The sequence below is a fragment of the Hemitrygon akajei genome, chromosome 1 (assembly GCF_048418815.1).
Source record: "Hemitrygon akajei chromosome 1, sHemAka1.3, whole genome shotgun sequence".
Lineage (NCBI taxonomy): Eukaryota > Metazoa > Chordata > Chondrichthyes > Myliobatiformes > Dasyatidae > Hemitrygon > Hemitrygon akajei.
In genome coordinates this window covers 193,301,601-193,328,680 of record NC_133124.1, presented here as the reverse complement: position 1 = coordinate 193,328,680, position 27,080 = coordinate 193,301,601, and the positions used below count along the sequence as shown (strand labels likewise).

The 27,080-nt window shown below is 42.0% G+C and overlaps 1 protein-coding gene across 1 annotated transcript in view; it reads left to right on the top strand.

Annotated features, from left to right (window-relative positions):
* The first annotated feature begins 7,976 nt into the window (after positions 1–7,976).
* The window catches only part of LOC140734359 (secreted frizzled-related protein 1-like), a 152,103-nt gene continuing 132,999 nt past the window's right edge, over positions 7,977–27,080 (top strand). Inside the window, exon 1 of the mRNA XM_073058227.1 lies at positions 7,977–8,896. Within this exon, the coding sequence (XP_072914328.1) occupies positions 8,368–8,896 (529 nt within the window). The 5' untranslated portion in view covers positions 7,977–8,367. The remainder of the gene's footprint in view (positions 8,897–27,080) is intronic.

Genomic DNA, 27,080 nt, shown 5'->3' with positions numbered 1-27,080 from the left:
AGTTCGAGATGGCTGAAATTCCTCCCAACATGCTGGATCCATCAAGACTTGGACGATGGAACCACACATCTGAAAAGAGGTCACAAAGAGCCTCTGTCTCTGCTGGTTTCTTGTAGGATCCACCCAAATGGACTCATTCCTCTGTTTACTTCTCAAAAGCCAGCAAAGTATGTTGTTTTTATTCCATATCCACACTTCTTTGAAAAAGAGCACATTTTCTAGCCTATTAGGAAACTTAGGTTTCTACAACTTCCTTTCGAAAGTTGCAAGTTGTCATGGAAAGATTTAAATTTCCAGAGATAAACATCACCTATAGCTTGTCCTGGCCCAATCAGGTTGATTCCATGGACAAGAAAGCACTGCACAGTATCTACTTCTTATGAAGGGTAAATAAATTTGGTATGTCCTGATGACCATTACCAATTTTTACAGATACACCTTTGAAAGCATCTGATCTTAGATTCATCAGAGGTGACATGACAACTACTCTGACCAAGACCACAAGACATTGCAGAGAGCTGTGGACATAGCTCAATCCATCATGAAAGGCAGCTTCCCCTACCTGGATTGTGTTTGCATTCTTGCTATCTTGGAAAAGCAGCCAACATCATCCAATCCAGGGCTTCCTCTCCATTGGTCCTTTCCAAACCGATTCGTCGTGGGAGGCCCGGCTCCTAGTGCAAGTTTTGGACAATTTAAATGCAAGCCCAAAAAGTCTGGGGGGCTCCTCTCTCCACAATGCTACAGCTGTAAGACTGCCCCGGGCTGCTGCGCTTTGTGTCAGTGAACTTTGTAGCGACTTGCTCCATGAATATGATGAACTGAACACCGAGACTTTGGGCCAATTCTGAGGATTTGGAAGTAAGAACTTAGTTTGGTTCGGAATGCTGTTGTCGTTGCTCACTTTTATTGTTTACATGATGTCAACCCCCAACCACTGGGTGTTGGTCTTATTTCTTTTATAATTGGGTTCTTTTGGGTTCCCTGCTTTGCTTTGCCTGTAAAACAAATCTCAAAGTTGTATAAGTTATGCATTTTTTGATAATAAATGCAATTTGAATATTGAATCTTTGAATCTTTAGAACTCTTGATCTCATAATCTATCTTGTCATGATCCTTGCTTTTATTGTCTACCAGCACTGCCCATTCTTTGTAACTGTAACTGTAACACTCCTTTTTCATTCACTTTGTGCTTTTCCCCTGTACTACCTCAATGTGCATGTTTTGAAATGATCTGTACGAGCGGCATGCAAAACTACATTTTTTTCCACAATCTCAGTACATGTCAGAATCTGAATCAGATTTAATATCCCTGACATACACTTGTCAAAATATTTGAGTGTAAAATATGCGTAGCAACCTTTGGTTAATGCACCTAGCAATACGTTACTGCCTTATAAGGGAAAAGAAGATCCCAGATTAATCAAGTCAGTCCTTAGTGAGAGAAGCAGTAAAGGAGCACATCTACGAGACTGTGAAGCAGAGAAAACACAGGGTTAAAATCACACCTGGGCCACTTAGTGGAGAAGTGAGGCAAACAACCTTTGTGTATGCTGTGGAAGAATATTCTCTCTCCCAAACAGAAGAAAGAAAATGCCAGCCCAGGTAATCTGAAACGAAGGTGTTTTTGTTCAGTGAGGTCATTAAAGGATACAGAGGCAGGGCAGGTGGATGGATTTTGGAATTAGATCAATGCATGGGAATAAGCCTAGGGATTGAATGACATTATCCTATTCCTCTGCTCATATTTTTCAGTCACACTAGGTTCTATTTACAGTTCCCTGTTAGAACACCTACTGTAGATGTTAGGCTCAGATAGACTTAACTTGGCATACTTGAGAAAATAGTATTGAGGTAAAATACAGAACAACAAATTGTCTGAGGTAAAATAAATAAGAATAACTTGCACTTACTTGGGACAGCTCACCTAGTAAAATGTTTTGAGATACCCGGCAGGAGCAATTTAAAAACAAATGTTGACATTGACCCAAATATGAAGGAATTAGCTCAGATTAGTTCAGTTGATGAGCTGGAAATTAAAGATGAGAGAGAAGCAGAGGGCTTCAGGGAATGAATGCCAGAGCTTACAGCCTTGCCATCTGGCATCGTGGCCACTGGTAATGGAGTGAATATAATTGAGGATGCACAGAAGGCCAGCATCGAAGGCAGGCAATGACCTTGAATGCAGCCAGACTAGAAGAAAATTGCAGATATAGGACGGAGCAAAGTCAGGGAGTGAATCATATCCATCCCTTCACTTATAGCAATGCAGTCATCAACTTTGATATGGAAATTTTCCAATCACACCTTCATTGGCAGGCCTGCCGAGTATCTGAAAGCATTGCACTAGGTGAGAGACTAAATGCAGTCTTCCATTACATCTGCTTAAATTCATAAATTAAATTGGTTTATTATTGTCACATGTACCAAGATACAGAGAGAAACTTTGTTTCACATGTCCTCCATATGGATTATTTCATTACAATACTATATTGAGGTAGAGAAGCAATTTGAGGCCACACATGATGGGCCAGGTAGCCTAATTTTGTTCTCATGTCTTATGGCCTAAGACAATAACACAATCCTGAATAAAATGTTACAGTTAAAGAGAATTGCACTGGTGATAGATAATAAGGTACAATCAATAATGAGGTAGATTGTGAGGTCAGGAGTCCGAGGCAAATGAGGAAGCTCATGCTAGAGGAAGTTCAATAGTCTTATAACGGCAGAATGCAAGCTGCCCTTGTGGTACGTGCTCTTAGGCTCTTGTCCAATGATTGAGCGGAAGAACAGACAATGTACAGGGTGGGTGAGGACTGCGATTATGTTGGCTGCTTTACCGAGGCAGGAAGACATCCAGACTGAGGTCATGGATGCGAGGCTGTTTTCCATGATGTGGTAAACTGTGTCCACAGCTTTCTGTAGTTACCGGTACTTGCGGTCACAGGCAGAGGAATTTCCTTACCAAACTTGATGCATCCAAGTAGGATGGTTTCTATCATGCATTGATAAAGATTGTAAGGGTCAAATGGAGACATGCCAATTTTTTTTTTTTACCCTGCCATGGAAGAAGAGGCTTTGGTGAGCTTTGCTGGCCATGATGCCACCTGGTTGGAGTACTACAGGCTATTAATGATGTTCATTCCTAGGAACTTAAAGCTTTCAACTCTCTCAACCTCAACACCATTGATGTAAACAAGAGTATGTGCACCAGCCCTTTCCTGAAGTTAACAGCCAGCTCTTTGCTGAGGGAGAAATTAAGACTAATTCTTGCTATTTGTGGACAATCCCTTAATAAATAACTAGGTATCAATTTCCCCTTTTTTTAAAAAATAGTGAAAGACACTTCCCACATAATCCTGAAAATTTCGGAGTGATTACCTTGAGTTTAGCTCACATTGAATATTTGTGGGGTATTTCTTAATTTTATGCAATTTAGGTTGCACTTCATGGCTCTACAGAAGAAAAAACTCTGTACCTCTTATCTTTTTGACTAAACAATGGAATTATCTGTTTCAGGCGCACGGTTGATCGACGGCACAACTGTCCTAACTCTGCCAACCAATAGTTGTGTGAACGTTTAACAAGAAAGAGCTTGCATTTAACAACAGTGGTGATTTCCATCCAACCTTAACAGGAATGCAGCAGATAAGAACTTTATGAATAACAGAGTCAGATCATCAAGGTATATAAAATATTAAATGAGTCAGAAGGGATATCTTTCAAAGCTAGGGAGAAACCTTACATTAAAATGGTAAAAAGCTAATTCAAAACAGATACTGTACATTAATGAAGAATTTCTGCACTCCAAGCATAACAACATTTTGGAAAGATGGAAAAAAAACAAATACCTTGAAATAGCATTTAGTCCCAGAAATCTCACAAATACTCAATAGGATAGGAATATTCCAGGTAATTATACTAGATCAAATGTTCTCAACCTTGTTTTCTATTCTGCTCAGGACTTTTCCAGTGATGACTTGGAATTGTGCAACAAGTCCCAATGGATGCTGCCATAATCCCTTCAGTAGGTTCAAGATTTTAGAAGAGCACTACAGGAAAAACTACACGTAAAGCATAGCAGTACTTTGAGGCAGGTCAGCACCACCTTCTCTGGTTGAAGCGAGACCTGGACAATAAGTGCTGGCCTAACCAGAGACACAGCTTTTGCAAGTGACTTTTGAACTTATGGAACATACGTGAACCTAAGCAGCTTATGCTAGCTCTCTAGTCATATGTTGATAATCTTCATGGTGTCCATTACCTAGAAACATATCATGCAACAGAGGTGAGTCAGACAATTGGCGCTGATTTTTCTCCTTCTGTCTATTGTCTGTTCTAGACCAACCCATTGACGCAGGAGAGAAAACAGGACTTAACGTGAGCAACACGCGCAAAGTGCTGGAGGAACTCAGCAAGTCAGGGAGCATCTACGGAGGGGAATAAATGATTGACGTTTCAAGCCAAAATCTGTCAGAACTGGAAAGAAAAGGGGGGAGGGCAGTATAAGAAGGCAGGGGGAGGGGGGAGTGACTTTTCCAAAATCCAAGGCAATCTGTTGGGTTCAAAGATGACTTCCACAGCAGCTCTGGGATGGATAATAAATTCTGTACAGATTCCACAGACTCAGCAACAGATGGGGTCTGGGACTGGGTAATAGGGCTGTTTTCTAGGCTGTTTGGTGGTGCTCAGCTTTGCTTTTACTGCTTATGCTTGGCACCCGTAATCTTCCATTGTGGAACCGCGAAGGTATTTAATGTCTTCCTGAATGCTCCTACATTTGAATGGCCACAGACGAAGTGTTGTTATAAGATGTTTGTTCGCAGTGATCACTGTTCAGTAAACCATGCACTTTGTATCTGGATCGAGGGTTTGATCTTTGAAAACTCTTCTCTATAGCCAGCCTAAAGCTATGCTGGATGTGGTGGGGAATTTCAGAATCAATACCTGCCTTGGCAGACAGGTGGTAGCCATGGTGCAGAATGGGGAACTTTGAACAGTAACAGGCCCTTTGCCCACAACGTTTTGTTGAAATAATTAAGTTCATGACACCTGATCCCTTCTGCCTGCACATGGTACATATACATCCATTCAATCTTAGAGCCTCTTAAAAGCTTGTATATTGTGTCTGCCTCCACCACCCACCCTAGCAGCACATTCCACGCACCCACTGCTCTTTCTGTAAAAAACTTGTCCTGCACTTCCCCCTCAAAATTTCCCGTTACTTTAAATGAATGCCCTCTAGTTTTAGACATATTGACCCTGGAAAAAAAAGGATACTGACTGTCTACTCATTTTATCTCTATCATAATTTTATAATGTGATCTGCTTGTTCTTCTTGTTTTGTTTGTATTACAGAAGTTGTTGGAGCGTGGGACGTGCAGCTTGGAACGCAATCGAATGATCCAGTCCTCTGCTGTGTCCGGAGAGCTGCCCCGTAGAGAAGATCTCAGACAGAGATTTGAAAAGGGCTGAGAACACAAGCTGACTCAAGGAAGAGACTGGGAAAGGTGTGCTGGGCGGTGCTACTGTCACCGTTCTTTTCTGTGAGTGGGGCAGTGGGGGATTATTATTGTCAGCTTTTTTTTCTGCGGGGAAGGGGTTGGGGAATTTGATGCAGTTGTCACTGCTTTTCTCTGCAGGGGAGGAGGCAGGGGATTTTAGGGTTTGAAAATTTTGTTTCTTTTTCTTTTTCATGCCGGGGTGGGGGTAAAGTTGATGTCTTTTCTTTCAGCATCACCATAGTCTTTCTGTATTTCATGGCTTTCTGGAGAAGACAAATATCAGAGTTGTATTGTACATGTATTCTGTGACAATAAAATTAACCTTTGAACCTTTGAATCTTTTAAATCCTTGCTCTAAGGGTTCCCTGAAGTTTTTTCCTCTCCTTTCCCTGATTCCAAGTTTATTCCCTTAGGTGCCAACCTGTCTTCACCTTCTCTGCCTTAACAAAGGCCCATTAGGGTCTATGTGTAACTGGGTGTATCTATTTCTAAAATATAATTAGCTGGAGAACAAGTCATATTGTCTGATGACCTGTTGTCCTTGGAATCATGGATAACATTCATTAGGCTGAGTGAGTGTACAAATGCTTGTGAAGCAAAATTCTGAACGTGTAGTTTCTTCAGCAGTGGGGTCTTGTTGATGCTAGGGAAGGAAGTACCTGTCACTCCCATGTTGGTCTCACAATCTACTTCATTATGACAAGCTGGAGGAACTCATCAGGTCAGACAGCATCCGTGGAAACGAGACCCTTCGTCGGTCCCGGCCCAAAACGTTGACTGCTCATTTCCACAGATGCTGCCCGACCTGCTGAGTTCCTCCATCCTATTGTACATGCTGCTTTGACCCCAGCATCTGCAGTGTATTTTGTGTTTACTTCATTATGATGTTGCAGGTTATTGTTTACCCGCTCAGCACTTCCTCTGTAGCTATTATAGTTTATTCTGCATTCTGTTATTGTTTAATCTTTTTTTGCTGTAATTCATCGTGTATTGACTTGATCTGAATGAACAGTATGCTGTACCTCGGTACATGTGACAAGAATAAACCAATTCCAGTTCTGTCACCACCATGCTCAGCATCAAGTCAATGGCCATCAAATTGGTGGACAATGAAATCTGGCCCAGTTAGTAGTGATGTGGCACCATACCAAGATGTTAGCAGCCTGCTCCACCCAATCACTGGTGTCAATGCCTCCATCTCCATGGCAACCATGACCATGTCTTTCTCCCTTTATTTTTGGCCACCTGGTGAGCCTCAGCCCACATTCCTGAAAGAGTAGAATAACTAATGGTAAGCTGTTTAATGGCTAAGATCTTGCGCACTCTGAGATGAAGCAATTGATTTCTCCATGATCTAATCATCCACCTCCTTCCAGAACCAGGCACATTTACACAGCCTCGGCAAAGAAGGAGGGGCACAAAGATGAGGAATGTTGCCATTCATCGAAATCCTGGCAGTGGTTCGATTTAATTGTGACTATTCTTTCAACCATTTAAGATCTGAATGTGGTAGATAGTGTTTCATTCAAAACAGTGAACATATGCATTTCAAACTGTAAAGCACCATTAGCAGAATGTTATTAAAAAAGTCCAAAGTCCATTAGCCTTCTACCAAGTGATTGGTTAGATATCCATACCTTCATGCACATCCTTTATCAAGACAGTTGCGAAGGTGAAGCAAAGAGGGATTTATTTTTTCTAATTGCCTTCCTGGAATAAATAATAAATCCTGGTGTGTGTGTGTGTGTGTGTGTGTGTGTGTGTGTGTGTGTGTGTGTGTGTGTGTGTGTGTGTGTGTGTGTGTGTGTGTGTGTGTGTGTGTGTGTGTGTGTGTGTGTGTGTGTGTGTGTGTGTGTGTGTGTGTGTGTGTGTGTGTGTGTGTGTGTGTGTGTACGCACTCGTGAATAGTTTGAAAAGTTTTGTTGAGGTTTTGCCAGCAATAAACTTATGTGCTGATTCCTTATCCCTCTCTCCCAATTTCCCTGAGAGGGGTGGGCATAACAATTGCAGTTTGAAAAGATCTCACGTAAGGCCCAAGAGTCTGGGGGTGGGCTGTTTCTCTTTTGCTAAATTTATGAAATTGATCTAAAGCTGACAAGTAGGTCATTGGGCAAACACAAACAGGTCTTCAGGCAAGTTAAACTAAAATTCACTGAAACAATGCTACACATTTAAGAATCACTGCTGGCACACAAGAGTTTTCAGAAAGCACTTGGGTTGTGATATATACGGTATATGTTTTTACCACAATTGTTCCACACTAGCTCACTTTTCTTTTGAAGGATGAAATGAAAGCTTGGGAGCTGGGGTCGTGGACAAGAGGGGAGTGGGTGGTGAATAGTGGTGGGGTGGGGGAGGTGGGGTGCCTGTCATTTCACCTACAAAAAGCTGATTGGTAAATAAAAGCTGTAATTGACACTTCCAGAGGAGTGTAATAGGGGACGGCCACGGGCTGATTGGTTGGTCTGTGAGGCTCATAGTCTGTGCTGAAGACAGAAAGCTGCACATTGAAAGCAGTACAAGCCTGTGGCTAGAAGCTGGATGCTGACATCAGTGGAGCAAGCTTTATAAATCAGCATTCCTTATGCACATTTCAAGCACTGAAGACTGAAAGGTGAATTAAAAGTGGAAGAAAGTGCCTGGCTGGCCTGGATAATGAAAAAGCAGAGACAGGTACTGATATCTTCAAGGCTTTCCTGTTTCTAAAGCAGAGACGTATTAAAATCAAACAATCACTGCTGCTTTCTGTTAAAGACTGTTGCTCACAGATCAGAGATAAAGTCCAGCAGTGGTGCAAAGCAAGGAAAAGTAATATTGACACCTACGCACAGGGTTCTGCCAGTAACAAAGAAGCCAGAGGAAAATGGGCGAGAGAGGGATTTCAGGCAAAACTTGCTGGAACTTTTGCACTGTGCTTCTTACACTGAGCATGGGACTCTTTGCCTTCTGTGCTGCGATGGAGGAGGAAGAATCCAGTTGGCAAGCCGACAGCCGCGCTTACATCAAGCCACCACACTGTGTGGACATTCCTTTTGCCCTGAGACTCTGCAACAATGTAGGCTATCACAAGATGAGTTTGCCCAACCTGCTGGACCATGAGACCATGGAAGAGGTGCAGCAGCAGGCCAGCAGCTGGGTGCCACTGCTCAACAAGAACTGCCACCCCAGCACACAGCTCTTCCTGTGCTCGCTCTACGCGCCCATCTGCCTGGACAGACCCATCTACCCGTGCCGCTCACTCTGCACAGCAGTCCGAGATGCCTGCACACCTGTCATGGAATTCTTTGGCTTCCCGTGGCCTGATATGCTAAAGTGCGACAAGTTCCCCCTTGACAATGACTTGTGCATCGTCTTCCCAAATCCTAATTCCACCCTCTCCACAAGCTCGCAAGGTAACACGATCTTTTCACTGTCATCTATCTGAGGTCCCAGATGTTAAAGCAAAAATGCTTGCTCTTCACAAAATTACTTGCTTAAATCCAGTAAGGGAAGGGGTAACTTTTAAGTGGAAACGCAGAAATGACAGATGGTAGAGATGCCGCCTTACAACACCAGTGACTCAGATTCAACCCTGACTTCTGGTGCTGTCTCTGTGCAGTTTGCATGTTCTTCCTTCGACCGCGTGACTTTCCTCTGAATGCTCAGGCTTTCTGCCACGTCCCAGAGATGTGCGGGTTGGTACTTTGATTGGCGACTGCAAATTGCTCCCATTGTGGAGGTGAGTGGTAGAACTTGAGGGAAGTTGATGGGATGCAAGGAGAGTGAAAAGTGGGATGAATGCGGGATTAGAGTAAATGAGCAGAAAATGGTCAGTGTAGACTCGGTGGGCCCAAGAGTCTTCTCCCATGCTGAATCTCTATATGACTGCATGACTCTCTGATCTCTAAAGTTTCATCTGTTCCTGGTGAAGTTTGTTTAAGAAAGAACTCAGGGTGAACTTTTCTTTGCCAAGTTTTCAAGTAGCTGCTTACCAATTTTAAATTGTGGATCTAAAGTATGCTTACAAGTACAAAAGGATATCCTGGAAGCTGTAAACCCAGGACAGACCCGCAGTCTGGTGTATGCTCCCAATTCTCTTCTCCTTCCTTAAATTCAGATGTTTTGAAACTGTGCTAATGTACGATAAATTTCAGACACTAAACAAAGTGTGAGGGAAGCTCAGCTGGAAAATTTTCCCTGCTTTTACCAAGATCGAAAGGGTTAGAGAGAGGGCTGGGGCAAGTGGTTGCCCAGATACCAGTTCTGCCCTGAAATGGTTAACAGCTTTTCTGTAACACACACACACACACACACACACACACACACACACAGAGATTATTTTTTTCTCTCTTTTCAGCCTGGTACTTTTCAAAATGTTCATTCTATTTTGTCTGTTTCATTCAAAAAATTTGCTTCAGACATCTGGCTTGTCAGGGAGGGTACATCTCTGTCAGCGAAAATCAATGTGAGGGGTTAAGCTATTACTTTTGATGGGATGTGGAAAAGTTATAATGAGAACAGAGCTGTCAAATACTGGCCCCGCATGGTTTATCCAGCCTTAGAGCTCTAAAAGAAAACATTAACCCTAGGTTTTCTTTAATAGTTTGTGCTACAAAACTTCCTCTCTCCCAACTTCCAAGTATTGCATACTTCAGCTGTGAGATGGAAATCAAGCATTGTTTTCTGGGACGTTACCAGCTCCTCCACACCTCCCCCTCCCTTCTTTCTTGACAAAACCCTAAGGAAACAAAGATGTTCGATTCCATATTGTTCTTATTCGGATTCAGAGTAACTTGTATACCTGACAGAACCCGATGAGCCCAAGCTTCAAAACGAAAGCCTGCGAACAGATGTCACACATGTTGGTCAGGAGAAAATCTGGCCACTTTCCCTGTTTGCCCTTTTTTTCCCCCTTGGTTGCTTAATAGAAGCCAAAGTGAGTCGATCCATGATACAGATGTTGCTGTCAATGCAGATTCCTCAGTGTTGCACTTCGCAGCTTTCAGTGCTAATCCCATATTTCATCAGAGGTGCTTTAAAGGTGTTATTATAATGGTATTTCAACCTAACCCAAGCAAATTAAAATTAAAAGTAATGAACTACAATTGTAGGTACTGTATTTGCAGGAATGTCAAGATAGCAATGTCATCAAAGTTTTCATATTCTGAAGCTTTTGATTACATTATTAGTGTAGGACCTCTCCATATTATTCTGCTCGTTCTCTGTGAATTGCATGGCTTTTATTTCTATGTTAGAGTTATGCTTGTTCTTAATTGGCAGCTGTCCATCACAGTTTTATCAAAGCAGGATTATATTCCCACTGCTTCCTATGCAGCATCATTACTGAAGCTTTTTATTGGCCTGTCACTTGTAGTCGTTTCCCTGGAAACGTGGCACACATTAAGTAGTTCTGAAAGGAATTACATTGAGTGGATTTTATGAACTCCTTGAGACACAATGACCGAAGGTGCGATTTTCAGTTGGACTGATAGTTGGGGCACATCAGTGGGAAGGGAGAAAAACAGGCAAAGTTCTTGATCTTGACAGCAGTCACCGCTTATTGAGGAAGGAACATATCATCCTCTACACCATCTCCAGTGCCCCTCCCTCCCCAAAATCTCTGAGCACCCAAAAAGTTTAATCATGAGGTGATTTGCCAGAAAGCAGCAAATTCATAGTCTAATAACAGTCCAAAGGTTTTGTTGCAGAAAGTAGAAAACTGTCAAAAGAGAAATAAACTTGAAATTATATGCAATAATGAATTTTTAATTGAAATTCATTAACAACATGAATGGCTCTGGAATTTTTGGTTGTCAGCTCAGTCCCCCTACTGGGTTGTGGAAATAGTTAAACTGTTTAATATTTTTCCATTTTGTTCTAGCAATCATAGGACCCTGTTATGTCTTAAAGGGGAAATTGTTGTTTATTTTTGGTTAGCCAATATAACGAAGAGGCTGGGGTAATTTATTGGGCATTTGCAAAATACACAAATAAATGCTTGTTATTTTTGGCTTCTGAACACTTACTGTCGAATAAGCACAGTTTTGTAGTTAGTATTCAATTACAAATTCAGCACCAGCTTTGTCACTAGCCCTCTCCTAAGGGCACAACCTCGTAAAGATATAGGTCCCTGGATGATAATCATATTTTATCTGGCCAACTACCTTTAACATATAAACTCTGAAAATAAGGAAGTCAGTTTTTCTGCCCCCCCCCCCCCTCATTTTCTACATCTCTCGCCATCTAAATGACCTTAAATCCAACACCTGAACACATTGGAAATATCTCATTACACGTGGCTTTATTTGATGACATTGCTAGCAGTGTTGTGAGTTGTTAAAGTTGTCATCAACTCACGACATAAACTTGCAGGTTAGCCGGTATACTGAAGAAACTATATCCGTCTCATTATCTGTTAGTGTTACAGCCCAAAGACACGCTTTTCAAGTGGCACTGTTTAAAACTGTGAACGACTCTTTCGCTTCAGCAGCAAGACAGTGGAAAAGCTGCACTTCATCATGTGAATTAATGCCAGTCTAAACATAGCATTTAAATTTAACTAACAGGAAACCTTCTCATTTCAACAGAGGAGATTGTCTCTGGAGGTGATATGTATCATAAGTGTCCCGACTAAGTATGCAATGGTGCAAACATACATGCAATGGGAAGAATGCTGTATGTCTTTATCAGAATGGACAGCCTGATTTCTGTAATGGTCTGTGTATATCATGTTTATCTTGACCAGATTTGGAACACTGATAAATAATTATTAACAGATTCACATTTGTGTGTGTGTGTGTGTGAATGGTTGTAAATTAAACAGGTACAAAATTAAACTATTTATTGCCATGTGCTTGGTGGAGTGAAAGAAGAAGATTGTTGGACAGAGGTTCTACTTTGGGCAAAGTCAGTCAGAAAATGTCTCCATATCTGACCAACGCTTTGACAAGTGGATTTTCACAATTTTCCACGCTAATCATATCCAAGTTACCAAATGCAAAATATGCCATGGCCATGCAATTGGGCGGCATTTTATCAAATCATTTTTTTAAACATTTTGCACAGAAATATTTCTGTTACAGCTGGAGAGTTAACTAAGGCAATTTTGATTTCAGTGGCTGAAAATAGATGTATAACAATAACTATTTTGAATTGAAGTGTCAATGCACTAACAGTATGCAACCAAATTTATATGAGTAACATTTATTTAAAAAAAATAAACAGATTAATTGGAAAGGATTAGGAATTTTTCAAAGGCAAACTTTGCTGAGGACCTAAAAATATTTTTGAGTGTCCTTGGAACTATAAATCCAGCCTTTGTTTATATAGCTTTCTCAGAGTCTTTCAAAACAGAGCAATTACAGAGGAAATTCCTGGTGGCATTTTGCTCACCCCAGGTTTCGAGGGATAGATCTGCTTCTGGTAGCATGTTTGAGAAAATAGTGCAGAAGATTGCAGAAAGTCAAGGTGGGCTGAACCAGATTCAGGCTTGTAATTTGGCAGTCTTTTCTACTGGTTCTGGGTGACTTACAACAAATTTATCCCAGGGGCAGATCATATTGAATGGTTCAGGAGGCTGAGTGACTTACTCTTGTCCTGTTGCACTGTGTTTTGGTTAACCAGCAACAAAGATCAGCAAACCTAGCACCACATCAGGGAAGTAAATATAAAATGTATGTTGGTTATGCATGCTGGAAGAAATGAGGAGAATCTTTACATTTGTTCTCATTATTTATATATTTATTCTACAAAACTCATATATGTTGTAGCAGATTATAATTGCACAGGCCCTGGTACATTAATCTATCTCATGCCAGGGCAGTCCAATTAGACCATAAGAATTAAGTTACACACACACACACACACACACACACACACACACACACACACACACACACACACACACACACACACACACACACACACACACACACACACACACACACACACACACACACACACACACACACACACACACCCCTCCCCCCCCCCCCCCCTTACTGGCACAGACGCACAAGGCACCACAGATGCTTAATGGCTAGTGCGAAGCTCATACAACTCAGGGTGTCGGAGTTCAGAGTTCAATTCTTACATCATCTGTGATGAGTCTGTCCGTCCACCCCATGGAATGTGTGGGTTTTCTCCAGGTCCTCTGGTTGAAAGATAGGATAATTGGTCATTGCAAATTGTCCTGTGATTAGTTCAGGGTTAAATCGGGAGTACTGGGGTTTGCAGAGCGGTGTACCTCGATGGGCTGGAAAGGCCTATTCCGTGGTCTGTCTCGATGAAATAAATGTTCACCCATTTTCACCTGGTCAGGAATAGTGGAGATTACATTTGAAATCCTCCCTGTGTATCCTAGGAGCATTGAGAACAATTGTACTTTTTTACCGGTTTAAATTATTTAACTTAGCATAAACCAGTGATAAAACTTTGAACTACCCTGATCTGTGCAGTGCAGTTTCACATAGAACAGTTTCCATCCGAGTACTGAAGTGCAATTGATTTTCTGTCTTCAGTTGTTACAGAATAAACTTGTTTATATGGTGCAAGATCTGTTCCAGGGTATTATATTGGGTCAATGGGCTTAATGCCAGAGCAATGAATTCCACAAGCAGGCAGCGAACTCTACACCAGGGCAGTGAATTCTGTGTCTGGCTGGAGAGTGGGTTCAACGTGTAGCGAGATCCCCGCAAAGACAGTGAACTCATGTTGAGCTTTGAGCACCGTGTGATAGCTTGGGATATGTGCCAGCAGAGTGAGCTCCTACAATAATCCCTGGTGAAAATTTACTGGGAAAGAAAAGGCAACGGACCCCAGTTTTACTGGTTCTTCATCACGCTGACATTAGCCAACCTGCTCCTGATGTCAGCTGCCCTTTCCCTAACATGGGTCAGCTCTGATCCCAGTGCATACAGCCCCAGCTTGTCCAACTTCCTGAACAAAATGAATTACAAACGATGGGGCACCCACCTCATTCAAAGCCAGTTATGGTCCTGCTCAAGTCCCAAACAATTGAGAATGTGTTCAACTGCCATGTAAAACTTTGTTAAAGTTTCCACTGGAGGGAGCCACTGTTTATTACTTCCTGGATGCTTATATGCAGAGATCAAAGGATTCAAAGTACATTTATTATCAAAGTATGTTTGCAGTATACAACCCTGAGACTCATCTTCTCCACAGACAGCCATAAAACCATGGAACCCGTCCAAAGAAAAGCATCAAACCCCTGCACAAAAAAAGACAAAATTGCACAAACAGCAGAAAGAGCGTCAACCCCTACACGCGCAGCAAAAGAAAACAAATCACGCAAATGCAACAAGAAAGAAAGACGAAAGCACAGAAATCAAAATTCAAATCTAAAAACCCACATTCCATTCAGCTCAGTGTTCATTAGTGTAATTCACAAACCAGGGACACAGAACTTTGGTAACATCCGCTAACATCAGCGAGGGACAGAGAGAGACCATTCAAACACAGGGGTCTTCCCTTAGAAGCAGTGAGTGAGAGAGAGCGGGACTGTCGCATGCAGACGCCTTCTTCTGACAGCAGCGAGCGAGTGGCTGGTAGTCAGCACTGAACACTCTTGCCTTGATGTTTCAATCTTCCTCAAAGCTTTAATTGGCGATATCAGTGAGAAGTAGAGTAAATCATGAGCTCACGCCGCATCTCTAAGCTTATTGACCTCCCAGAACCTTGTCAGAGACAGCAAAGCTCCAGATCGCTAAATCAGCCCAAAAGCACAGCATTAAACTGTAGATTGCAGGCTCCAGCAGTTCTAGAACCACGTTTAGAAGAAAAAGAAATGAAAGAAACAGTCCCCTTGTACAATCTGGAGAAAGTAGTCCCTTGTAGCATTGTTCACTGGCACCATCTTAGTGTTGTAAGATGCTTGCTTCATTTTCCTTCAGAGATAAGAAGAACTTATTGCATTTACTGCCTTTGAGCTTTGATACAACAGCTGAAGCATGCATGTGTATGTGCCAACATGCAGGCAGACACACATGTAGACAAAATTTTCTCCTAGTACAGACATACATGATCACACACCCATATAAACACACATGCACATTTGTGTATCATGTGGACTTCTACACACATATAGAGTCACAGAATCATAGACTAATACAGCAAGTAAACAGGCCCTTTGGTTCAACCTTCATGCTAACCACAGTGCCCATCATTTGCCCGCATTTGGCCCATATCTCGCTAAATCCATCTGACCCATGTCTTTATCCAAATGCCTTTTGAATGTTGTTATGGTACTTGCCTCAAACATTTATTGTACTTTGCCTCAAACGTGGTTCAAAAATGTGCAAATATACCACACATTCTCAGATACAATTAACAGAGATATTTATATTTAAACAGAAGACAAACACCCACATTCACAGTCAAACAAGCGCATGTACACAAACCCATCTTCAATGCATAATTTCCCTGGCATTCAAAGCTCTAAAGGAAATATTTGCTTTTTTTGTTTTGTAATTTCTAAATGATCTATAAAATGGGTGGGAAGGGTCATTATATTTTTTTAATTAAGAAAGCAGAGCTTTACAGCAATGTTACAGTGGTATTAGGGCTCTCTCTGTTTTTAATCACAGCATAGTGAGTAACTGCTCTGTTTGTCAACTGACCTGCTTTGAGGTACACTAAACAATCTCATTGCTCAGCGATAGACTGTAGCTTGGAATAAAACAGCTGTTGAAACGTGAAAGCCTGTAATAGAAGGAGCAACGGTATAAAAATACAAAAGAATTTCTGATTGGAAGATTTAAAAAGATGTTGATTTGATTGTATTTGCACTGCAGCATTTTCAGCTTGTAGTCAGGGTAACTTTGGGAAAGGGACTATGCTTGATGAATAGACCGGCTACCATGTTCTACTGGCCAGCAGAAATTTGATGTCCCTCCACCAAAAGGTTGCAAACACTGAGGACAAGTGGAATTGCCCAGACAAAATAGGTTGATTAATGCTTAAAGCCAAAAATATTGAGGTATGTTGCAAAGGAAGGAAAATTACAGAGCAGCCGTGATTGAACTGCTGGCCTCCTCCAGTCCTGCTGTTGCCATACCTAGTAGACCTTGGGCGTGACGGAGAGGTATACAAGGAAGAATGATGTAAGCTCTTCCATTGAGGATTAGGCAGACATTAGAATCTAGAAGAACCACAATGATCTATTGCACTGAAATGTATCACTGTGATAACTACCGTAGTCTCTTTTCTAAAAGCATGTTGGGCAATCACTAGTGTTGTGCAAGACACCAATGAGGTCACATTTGGCTTTCACTTTTGATCACCCTGTTATAGAAACAATGCTTTTAAGCTGGAATTATTGCAGAGCAGATTTACAAGGGTGTTCCGGGGACTTAACGGACAGGGATTGGACAGATTGGAATACCTTTGGATGGAATGTTGGATAATGAGGGATGATCTTATAGAGATCTTAAGGTGCATAGCCTTTTCCCCCCAGATTTGGGGAATCAACAACTAGAGGACGCAGATTTAAGTTGCAGGAGAAATCTGAGGGGTGTTTTTTCTCAACCAGATAGTGAATGCTCTGGCAGTAAAAGTGGTTGAGACAGGTAAATAAACATAATTGAAAAGGGGTTTGGATAGGTACATGGATAGGAAATGTTTAGAGGGATATGGACTGAAAGAGGACAAAATGGAGTAGATTAGAGAAGAATATTGGTAGGCATGAATGGAGAAGTTGAGCAGAAGGGCCTATTACTTTGTTGTAAGAGTCTATGACCAAACTTATTTCTTATGTTCTTTAATGGAGGGAGTATCACAGTGGCGTGTTGGCGCGTAGCCAAGTGGTTAAGGAATTCGTCTAGTGATCTGCAGGTCGCTAGTTTGAGCCTTGGCTGAGGCTGAGTGTGTGTCCTTGAGCAAGGCACTTAACCACACATTGCTCTGCGATGACACCAGTGTCAAGCTGTATGGGTCCTAATGCCCGTCCCTTGGACAGCATCGGTGATGTGAAGAGGGGAGACTTGCAGCTTGGGCAACTGCTGGTCTTCCATACAACTTTGCCCAGGCTTGCGCCCTGGAAACTTTCCAAGGCACAAATCCATGGTCTATCGAGACTAACGGAGGCCAACATACATCACAGTGGCAGAGGCTTCATATACTGTCCATTTCCTAATTACCCTTGAGAAGGTGATAGTAAGTCATGTTCTTGAACAGCTGCCATCCTTTGGGTGAAGGTGCTCCCACAGTGGTTTCGTGGATGGAGTTCCAAGGCTTGGACACAATTACAATGAAGGACTCCCTCTATATTTCTGAGTCGCTAAGTTGTGTGACTGGGAGGGGAAGGTGCAGGCAGCAGTGTTCTCCTCCCGTTGTTGCCCTTGCCGCTCCAGATGGATGAGATCGCAGCTTTGGAAGATGCCGTCAGATTACTCTTGGGGACTAATTTCATTGTAGGCAGCATTGGTTGCAACCACAGTGTACCAGTGCTGCAGGGAATAACACTGAGAGCAGTGGATAGGCTGCTTCTTCCTGAACGTCACTGTGAGTATCCTCCCTCGTAGGGAGCACAAAAAGAGGAAGTGGTGAGAGTGCTGTAGATGGGAAGAGATTGAGAAAGGGACCTTGGTGGGATATCAGTTTGTTGAAGGAATGTTGGAGATGTTGTTGCTTTTCTCGACCACACAAGCTGCAGCATTTTCAGAATTCCTTTCAAAAGGCATCAGTTGAACCAACCAGTCCTTAGGTGGCACTGACAGTCCATGGTGGAAGTCTTTGATTGCCCCTGTCTCTTGAACTGCCTGTGCTGAAGAGTCAGCGCTGAAGCCATCAGGACAGAGACTTGGAAATCTGGGTGCCTTTGCCCCAATGCAATTTTCCACGTTACTTTTGACAGATATCGATGAAATTTTAAATCAACTTTAAAATAATTTAGTTCATCTGCTATCACCTTCTGCTGATGGAAACAATGTTAGCCCTGGAAGACAACTGATTTGAATAGTGGTTGCAATGATATTCTAAAGACATCTTCAGTGGCAAATACACGGAGAGTCATTTTCTACTCTTATCCTGTTCCCAATGCTCCTCTTAATCTTCATGAAAACAGCCTGAGATTCTCTGCTAAACTTTATACCTTGCCTTATGGTTCCTGGGAGACAACACAATAAGTTGAGTTTCAGATTATATTTGGCAGTTTTCCAGAGACTCCTGAGAAGGCCAATTAGAACAGGTTAGTGCCCACTGATATGCCAAGTCAAGACCATGTATTTAGTGTTGGAATTGGCTGGTGCAAAAGCAGCTTATAAATGAAAAAATTGCGCCTCCACTGGCATCAGATCAAGTCAAGGGATGCTGACATTTGACGTCTAAATGTAAATGCTTTCAGAGACACAAGAGAATGCAGATGTTGGAATCTGGAGTAAAAAAAATAAATAAAACAGTTAGAGGAACTCAATGAATCAGTCAAAATGGACTGACTGACATTTTGTGGCAAGGCTCATTGCCTGGGTGACTTCTGTTTAAATCAGATGCTAAATTTTAAGAAGAAATCAATGAATTTATAAAGTAGTGATGACTGCACTGCTATTGTATTAAATGTGGTACACACTTTTAAGTTCATTAGTTGCATCAATAGTCTGATTGTACCAATGATTTCTCGTCCCTCCTCCCACCACCCCCACCATAAACTCCGTCAGGAATTCGCTGCCAGGAAGTGTGGTTATTGTAGACTCAAAAGGATAAATAACTTTGCTGAAAGATTGGAAGAGTTGAAATCTTTCAATAACTCACTCAAACATCCATGCAGTGGGAGAAATAGTTTCCTTCCATATTCAGTTCCAGGACTTAAGTGGATAATGTCCTTAAATGCAGCAGCGATCATTTTCATGCATATTTGAAACACTCCATCTTGGCAACAGAACATTTTCTGACACAGAAGATCATTTCCTCAGTGGCAGGCTCAGCAAGGCTTACTGGAGCAAAGAGATCTTGCCATGACTGTTCTGTAGGGAGGACAGAATCAGAACCTGGTTTAGTATCACTGACATTCGGCAGTGATATGTCATGAAATTTGTTGCTTTGCGACAGCAGCACGGTATATTAAAAATAAAAATCTTTAAATACAAAAACACATTAAAATGCCCAGTGTCATTATTAAGTGCTGTGTCGTATGACGTAAGCGATCATGGTCTCATGACCATGATTATTCTTGGCACATTTTTCTCCAGAAGCTGTTTGCCATTGTCTTCTGCTGGGTAGTGTCTTTACAAGATGGGTGACCCCGGCCAATATCAATACTCTTCAGAGATTGCCAGTGGTCACATAACCAGGACTTGTGATATGCACCAGCTGCTCATACAACCATCCCATAGCTTCCATGTGACCCTGATCGGGGCGGATAAGCAGGTGCTACCCTTTGCCCAAGGGTGACTTGCAGGTTAACAGAGGGAAGGAGTGCTTTACACCTCCTTTGGTAGAGACATAGCTCCACCTATCCACCCAATACTGTAAATTGTCAGGAGAAATATATTTTAAAAAATAATAAAATAAGATTTGTAAAAAGAGAGCAAAAATAGTGAGGTAGTGTTAATGTATTGGCTTATTGCCCATTCAGAAATCTGATGGTGGAGGGGAGAAACTGTTTCTAAAACAATTAGTATGTGTCTTCAGGCTCCCGTACCTTCTCCCTGATTGTAGCAATGAGAAGAGAGCATGTCCTGGGTGATGGGGATCTTTAGGGATAGATGCCACCTTCTTGAAGCATCACCTTTTGAAGATGTCCTCAGTGCTGGGGAGGGTAGTGCACATGACAGAGCTGGTTGAGTTTTCAACTTTACGTAGCTCTTTCTAATCCTGTGCAGTGGCCCTTCCATAGCAGACAATCATGCAACCAGATAGAATGTTTTCCACGGTATATCTGTAGAAATTTTTGGCGTCTTTGTAGGCATACCAAATCTCTTCAAACTCATAATGAAATATAGCCGCTGGCGTTCTTTCTTTGTAATTACATCAATACATTTGAGTTTGAATTTCGTCATCTCCTTGCATGCTTTCTATCCGTGCTGGTTGAGTGTCAAGCTAGCAACTTGGCCTCGTAAAAGACAGTCATATGCTACAGAAAAGGCAAAATTGTTGTCCGATGCGCCACAAGACGTGAAAAGGAACAACACAACACATCAGTATGTTGGACCCAGGATAGATCTTCAGAGATGTTGACATCCAGGAACTTAAAAGTGAACACCTTTTGCATTGCCTGACCCCTCAGTGAGGACTGTTGTATGTTCCCTTGACTTCCCTTCCACAATAAATTCCTTGCTCTTACTGACACTGAGTGCAAGGCTGTTTTTCAGACACCACTCAACAGGTCTGTGATCTCTATTCTACTTTGGAGGAAATAAGTGAAGCCAAATCAGAAGCACTTCAGGGCATGACCATTCAGACAGGAATCAGAAGGTGTTCAAAGCGGGAAACCATTGTAGGAAGAAGCAAGTGGGTCTTCCAGAAGACGCAGGTAGAGGAGGATCGGATGTCCCTGATGAAAATTAGATGTAGACACAAAAGAAATGGAAATTGTTAAAAGAAACTTAAAAGGACTTCAGAAGTATTGTGGATATACAGTAGCTGGGATGAAGACTTTTAAGGAGTCACTTATCCCCTGAATATACATTCTTCTGCCTGGCCTGCAGCCTCACTTGCATGTAGTTCTGTCCACTGGAAGCAATCAATGCAGTGGAAGTTTGTAATAAGTATCACCTTTCCTTCCTTTCTAGTATGTCCCTACGAGCTTCAGTGCTAGTCATAACTTTCCAGTAACAAATGCAACAAACTCTTGCAGATGATGCAATGAGGTATACTTTTGGGATAATGACTATAATGAGCAGGATAAGCAAGCAAAAGAAGGACAGATCTTTGAATACCATCACAGACTCTTATCAAAAGGGGGAGAGAGTCTCAATGGTGCTTTTAAAGGAACACTCCTCTCCTACAAAGAATTAAATCAGAACATAGGCCTTTGCACATATTCACCTTAAATAAATTTTATAGCAACTATGTTGCAGCCGTTCGTAATTTCTTGTGAATATCACCCAGCATTATAGCACGTCCTGTGTCATAAACTACCACTTTCATGGAAATAAACTCACAATGAAGTTATAAGTTAGTATGTAAGATAGCTGATAGCAGAGGAGGCACATTAAGCCAGCTGCACGATCTCTCATTTCAGATAATGATTATAAACTACTTAGGCTGCAAGTTTGCGGTTAGTGATGACATGTGAACAATTAAGTTGGATTAAAGACTGGTAAAAATGCATAGTTTTTAGATTTACTCTTTTTGCTTTGTCAACAGATGAAAAAAAGTTTGCATTTATGTGGCATCATTCATAACTCTGGAATGTGCCAAAGCATTTGACAGACAGTGAAAACATGATTTAGGAAAATTTCTTCTTGTTATCTACAGCTGCTTCATAAGGAACATTCTCCATGGTAACCACAATACAGGTTTTCGGGTGAATCTGGATGAGGTATTTTAAGTACACCTGCCAAACTGCAAACAAATTAACTAACTAATCCAAGTGAAGCAAATGCAGATATTTACTGAACATTACATGCAACAACTTTACTGCACAGTTGGTGATAGGGAGAGAGAGTCAGAGAGTCAAACAATACAGAAATAGGTCCTTCAGCCCATCGTCCATGACAACCAAGTTACTCCATTTGGTCCATATCCCTCTTGGCTTTTTCTATCCACGTACCTGTCCAAGTATCTTTAACATTGTAACTGCAGCCACATCTACTGTTTCAGCTAGTAACTCTTTACATATGCTAACCATACTTTTCATGAAAAAGTTGCCCCACCGGTGCCTTAAAATCTTTCCTTTACAGCCTAAAGGGTAGATCCATCAGGCAAATGGAGCTCGTCAGCCTGGGAAGGCCATCCATCTAAGAGAGGAGAGGGAAAACTCTGATTTCAAACCTCTGCTGCCTTGCGGCTATACCCACTCATAGGAAAGGCTTAGAGAGTAAACCCTGAGGTCAAATCTGGAGCTGGAGTCCCTAAGGCAGTCCGGCGTTGCCTTCAACCTCATTCTGGCAACTCCTGCGATGACACTGGTGCCAAGCTGTATCGGCCCTTGCCCTTCCCTTGGACAACATCAGTGGCATGGAGAGGGGAGACTTGCTGCATGGGCAACTGCCGATCTTCCATACAAGCTTACCCAGGCCTGCGCCCTGGAGAGGACACTCCTGAAGCAAGACTTTCCAGGTGCAGATCCACGGTCTCGCGAGACTAACGGATGCCACACACCATGAATCTATATCCTCTAGTTTTAGATTCAGTTACCCATGGAAAAGACTAACCAACCACCTTATCTATGTCCCTCATTTTAAAAAAAAAATACTCTGTAAGGTCATATCTCAGCCTTCTAAGCTCCAGATAAAATAAGACCCAGTCTATCTAACCTCTCCTTATACCTCAAACCTTCAAGTCCCAGTAACAATCTTGTATAACTTTTCCTCACCTTTTCTAGCTCGAAGACATATTTCCTATAGGAAGGCAACCAGAACTGCAAACAACGTTCCAAGTGTGGTCTCACCAATGGCATGTATGATTATGTCCCTCCTCCTGTATGCAATGTTCTGTCTGATGAAGGCAAGCTGCCAAACATCTTCTTTCCTACCATGTATATCTGTGTTGCACTTTCAGGGAACCATGTGCCTGTGTTCCTAGGTCAGCTGAAGAATATTCTGTGAGCACTTCCCCTCAAAATGTTAAACACAATAAATTCTGCAGATGCTGGAAATCCATATTAAAGACCTGATCAATGGCCTTGGCCCAAAACATTGACTCTTTATTCCACTCCATAGATGCTGCCAGATCTGATGAGTTCCTCCAGCATTTTGTATGTGTTGTCTCTGAGAATCTTGTATGTTTGATGAAAGTTACCTTTCATCCAAGAAATCAACTGGTGAATTTTCTCCGGTCCAAGTATACCCTTCTTAAAGAAGGCCACAACTGAAAATAGAATCCTGAATGTGGCACTGAACAGTTGTAACAAGATCTGCCTTTGTCCAAGTTGTATACTGCACCCTCTGTCCAATATTCCTTTTGCCTTCCTGATTACATGTACCAACGTGCAAAGTTGTAATGGCTCTTGTACAGCTGCATTCTGTAGTTTCTTTCCTTTAAAAAATCTGATGTTTTTATTCTTTCTACCAAATTAGATAACCCCAGGCTTCCTCATATTAGAGTCTAACTGCCAAGTGGAACTTCATTAGTTGCAGATTAACAATCTTAAAATGACCCATTCATCCAAAAGCCCTTTCCTGTTGGCTTGTCAGTTTTCTACCCAAAAAAAATACATTACGTCCAATGCCATGAACTTTTATCTGGATCGATAATGTGTTGTATCAACCACATTTTGATAGTTCAAGCACATAATCTGGTTCTCAGTTCTCCATCCAATGAAATCAAATGCAACATCCCTTTGATAGAGACATATTTACACTTATTGATTTGTTTCATATCTTGTAATTGCTGCTCCTTTACTAAAATTGGATTCCATCCTTTCCCTAATGCTAAATGCTTGACAAACTGACCAACAGTTTCCTGCATTTGACCTGACGCCCTCTTGAAAAGGAGTGTTTAATCCCTTCAGTGGCAGCCGGAATCAGTACTGATATTGGTGATCTTTTGACAATCATGACCGCGGCATCTGCTATCTAAGGCACCATGGTGGTGTAGTGGTTAGCGTGATTACAGCTCGGGGCGATCGGAGTTTGGAGTTTATTTCTGGTGCCATCTGTGACGAGTTTCTACATTATTCCTGTGATCGTGTGGGTTTCCTTTAGGCACTCCATTTTCCTCCCACGATGCAAAGATGTACCAATTAGTAGGTTAAATGGTCATTGCAAAATGGTCCTGTGATTAGGCTAGGGTTAAGTAAGTGGGTTGTTGGGTGGTACGGTTCATTGGGCCTATTGCAAGCTTTATCTCGAAATAAATAAATTAAAAAACAAATCTCTCCATCTATTTCTTGTGGGACCTTAACTTGCAGGCTGTCAATTCAGGAGACGTCTGCTTTCAGTCCCATTTGTTTAACCTGTACCTTTCCTTGAATCATAATGACTTCTGCTTCTCTTTCCTTTTAACCCTGGATTACTGACTATATATCATAGGGATGCTCTGAGTGTCTTCTGCTGTGAAGTCAGATAGACTGCTCTCTGCTGTTCCCTCTTTTCACATTATTAACACCCTGGTCTCATTCTCCAAAAAACTAACCTTCATTGTTAAAAATATTTTGATAGACTCTCTTCCTTCATTTGAAAATAAAAGGAGCACATTAAAATTTCCAAAGCATGCAGGAAAAATGAGTAGTCAACACTGAAACGGAGTAAGCAGGCCAGCAGATGCATGCAAATTGCTCAGCAACGGTAACAAATTGTGAGCTAAAAGAAATACCATTATGCTTATGTTCCATCTTTCACGCACCCTCAGCCACCCAGAGATGAATTATATTTGAGTGCAGTCACAGAGTAGATGGGATGGACTTTCAGCTTGGAGTAAGATTACATTGTCAAGTTCGATGATGACATGATAGTGGTGGGACTCATCAACAACAATGAGGAGATGGCATATAGAGAAGAGATGGAAGAAATTGACACCTGGTGTCAGGCAAATAACCTCTTTCTCAATGTCAATATGACAAGTGAGATGGTTATTGACTTCAGGGGAACTTGCACAACACACACCCCTCTTTCAATCAGCAGAAGAAACTGCAAGCAGTTTCAAACTCTTGGGAATGCACATCCCACAAAACCTCTCATGGTCCCAGAATACATATACAGTACACAATCCAGAAAGCTTATCAATGCCTTTACTTTCTGAGGGACCCAAAGAAGCACATTTATGCTCACATCATTTTACAAGCGCGCAGTAGAGAACATTCTAACAAACTGTGTCACTGCTTGGCACGGAAACTACATGGTGGCGGGCAGGAAGGCTCTACAGTGGGTAGTCAAATCTGCCCAATACATCACTGGCACCAGCCGTCCTGTAATCAAGGACATATACAGAGAAAGGTGCCAGCAAAGGGACAATAACATCATGAAGGATACCATTGACACCGTTCGTGGTCTATTTGTCTCATTCCCATCTGGGAGGAGGCAATACAGCATTCACACCAGGGCCACCAGATCAAAGCAGTTACTTTGTCCAAGCAGTAAGAGTGACTAACACCTCAACCCACAACCCCACCCCTCCATAACCCCAACATCCACTACCCCACCCCTCCATGACCCCAACCACCAATACTTTATCATTTCCTGTGTGTGCTGGAAATCACATTAAAGGATGTTGAATCTTGAACAAGCTGGAGTTCAGGTGGCATCGCTCTGAAGGTCTGGAGGAGGTCCACTGTGTAAATCTCACTCCAGAGATTTGGCTGATACCCCAGTGACATAATGAGAGAGGTGAGATCTCAAACAAGGGTTGCACAGCATGTTACAGGTATCTGCTAGATCCTATATTTGCTCTGTGGGACATTGATATATAAAATTTATAGATGTATGTTTGCATATGATGCAGTTGTTCAGATCAGTGGTTATCTATTTGCGATTAAAAAAAACAGGCTCAGACCCCATATTCCTAACTGCTGTATCCCAGATAGTTGTAGCTATTAAATATGGTTACATTTAAGATTCATAGATTTCTTGGGAACTAAGGATTAGACTAGACTACATAGGATGTCCATGGTATTACTGAACAGAAGAGAGACTAACTGACATCTACTCCTCACCAGAGGTGAAAAGTCACTCAGCTTATTAGGGGGTGTGCAAACTGCCTGCTGTGTTGGGATATACAGTAGTGTGCAAAAGTCTTAGGCACATATATAAAGCTAGGGTGCCTAAGACATTTGCACAGTACTCTATTTGTCAACATGGAGCAGAAAGTGAGTTTGTAAATCTGGGGGGAGCAAAGGAGGTTGGCAATGGCGAGGGTAGAGCACTGCAGGAGGTGTGTGGGATAGGTGGCAGTAAAGGAGTGCCAGGGGCGAGGGGTGGCATGGGTACAGACTCACCTAGCCTAAGACTGCAGGCAAGGCCACTTGATTCCAAACAATTGGTTTACTGATCATTACAGAATGTCCATCTGGTGCTTCCCTCTCCCTCCCCTTCCCTTTTCCCAACAATGATTCCCCTTTCCCTGCCCCCTTCCCACTCTCAGTCCACAAAAGGCACCCAGGTTTATCATCACTCACACATGCTATGAAATGTGTTGATATTTCTTTTTCAGCAACAGTACAGTACAGTATATAAAATTACTACAGTACTGTTCAAAAGTCTTAGGAACCGTAGCTATATATACATGCCTAAGATTTATGCACAGTACTGTATATCATGCAGAGGATGGCATGATATGAGGGTGGTTTAGGCATATGGTAGAAGTGGTAAGGTTGATGTAATTAAGCTACCATCTGTAAAAGGGGAAACTGCTCCATTGCTCATTCATAACATTTCCAATTATCACTAGAAATCTCTGCATGAGCTTCCCGTAAACATCTGGTGGGGGTTTGTTGGGCCAATACATTTGTCATGGTTCTTCCTATCGGGAAGGGGCTGAACATTT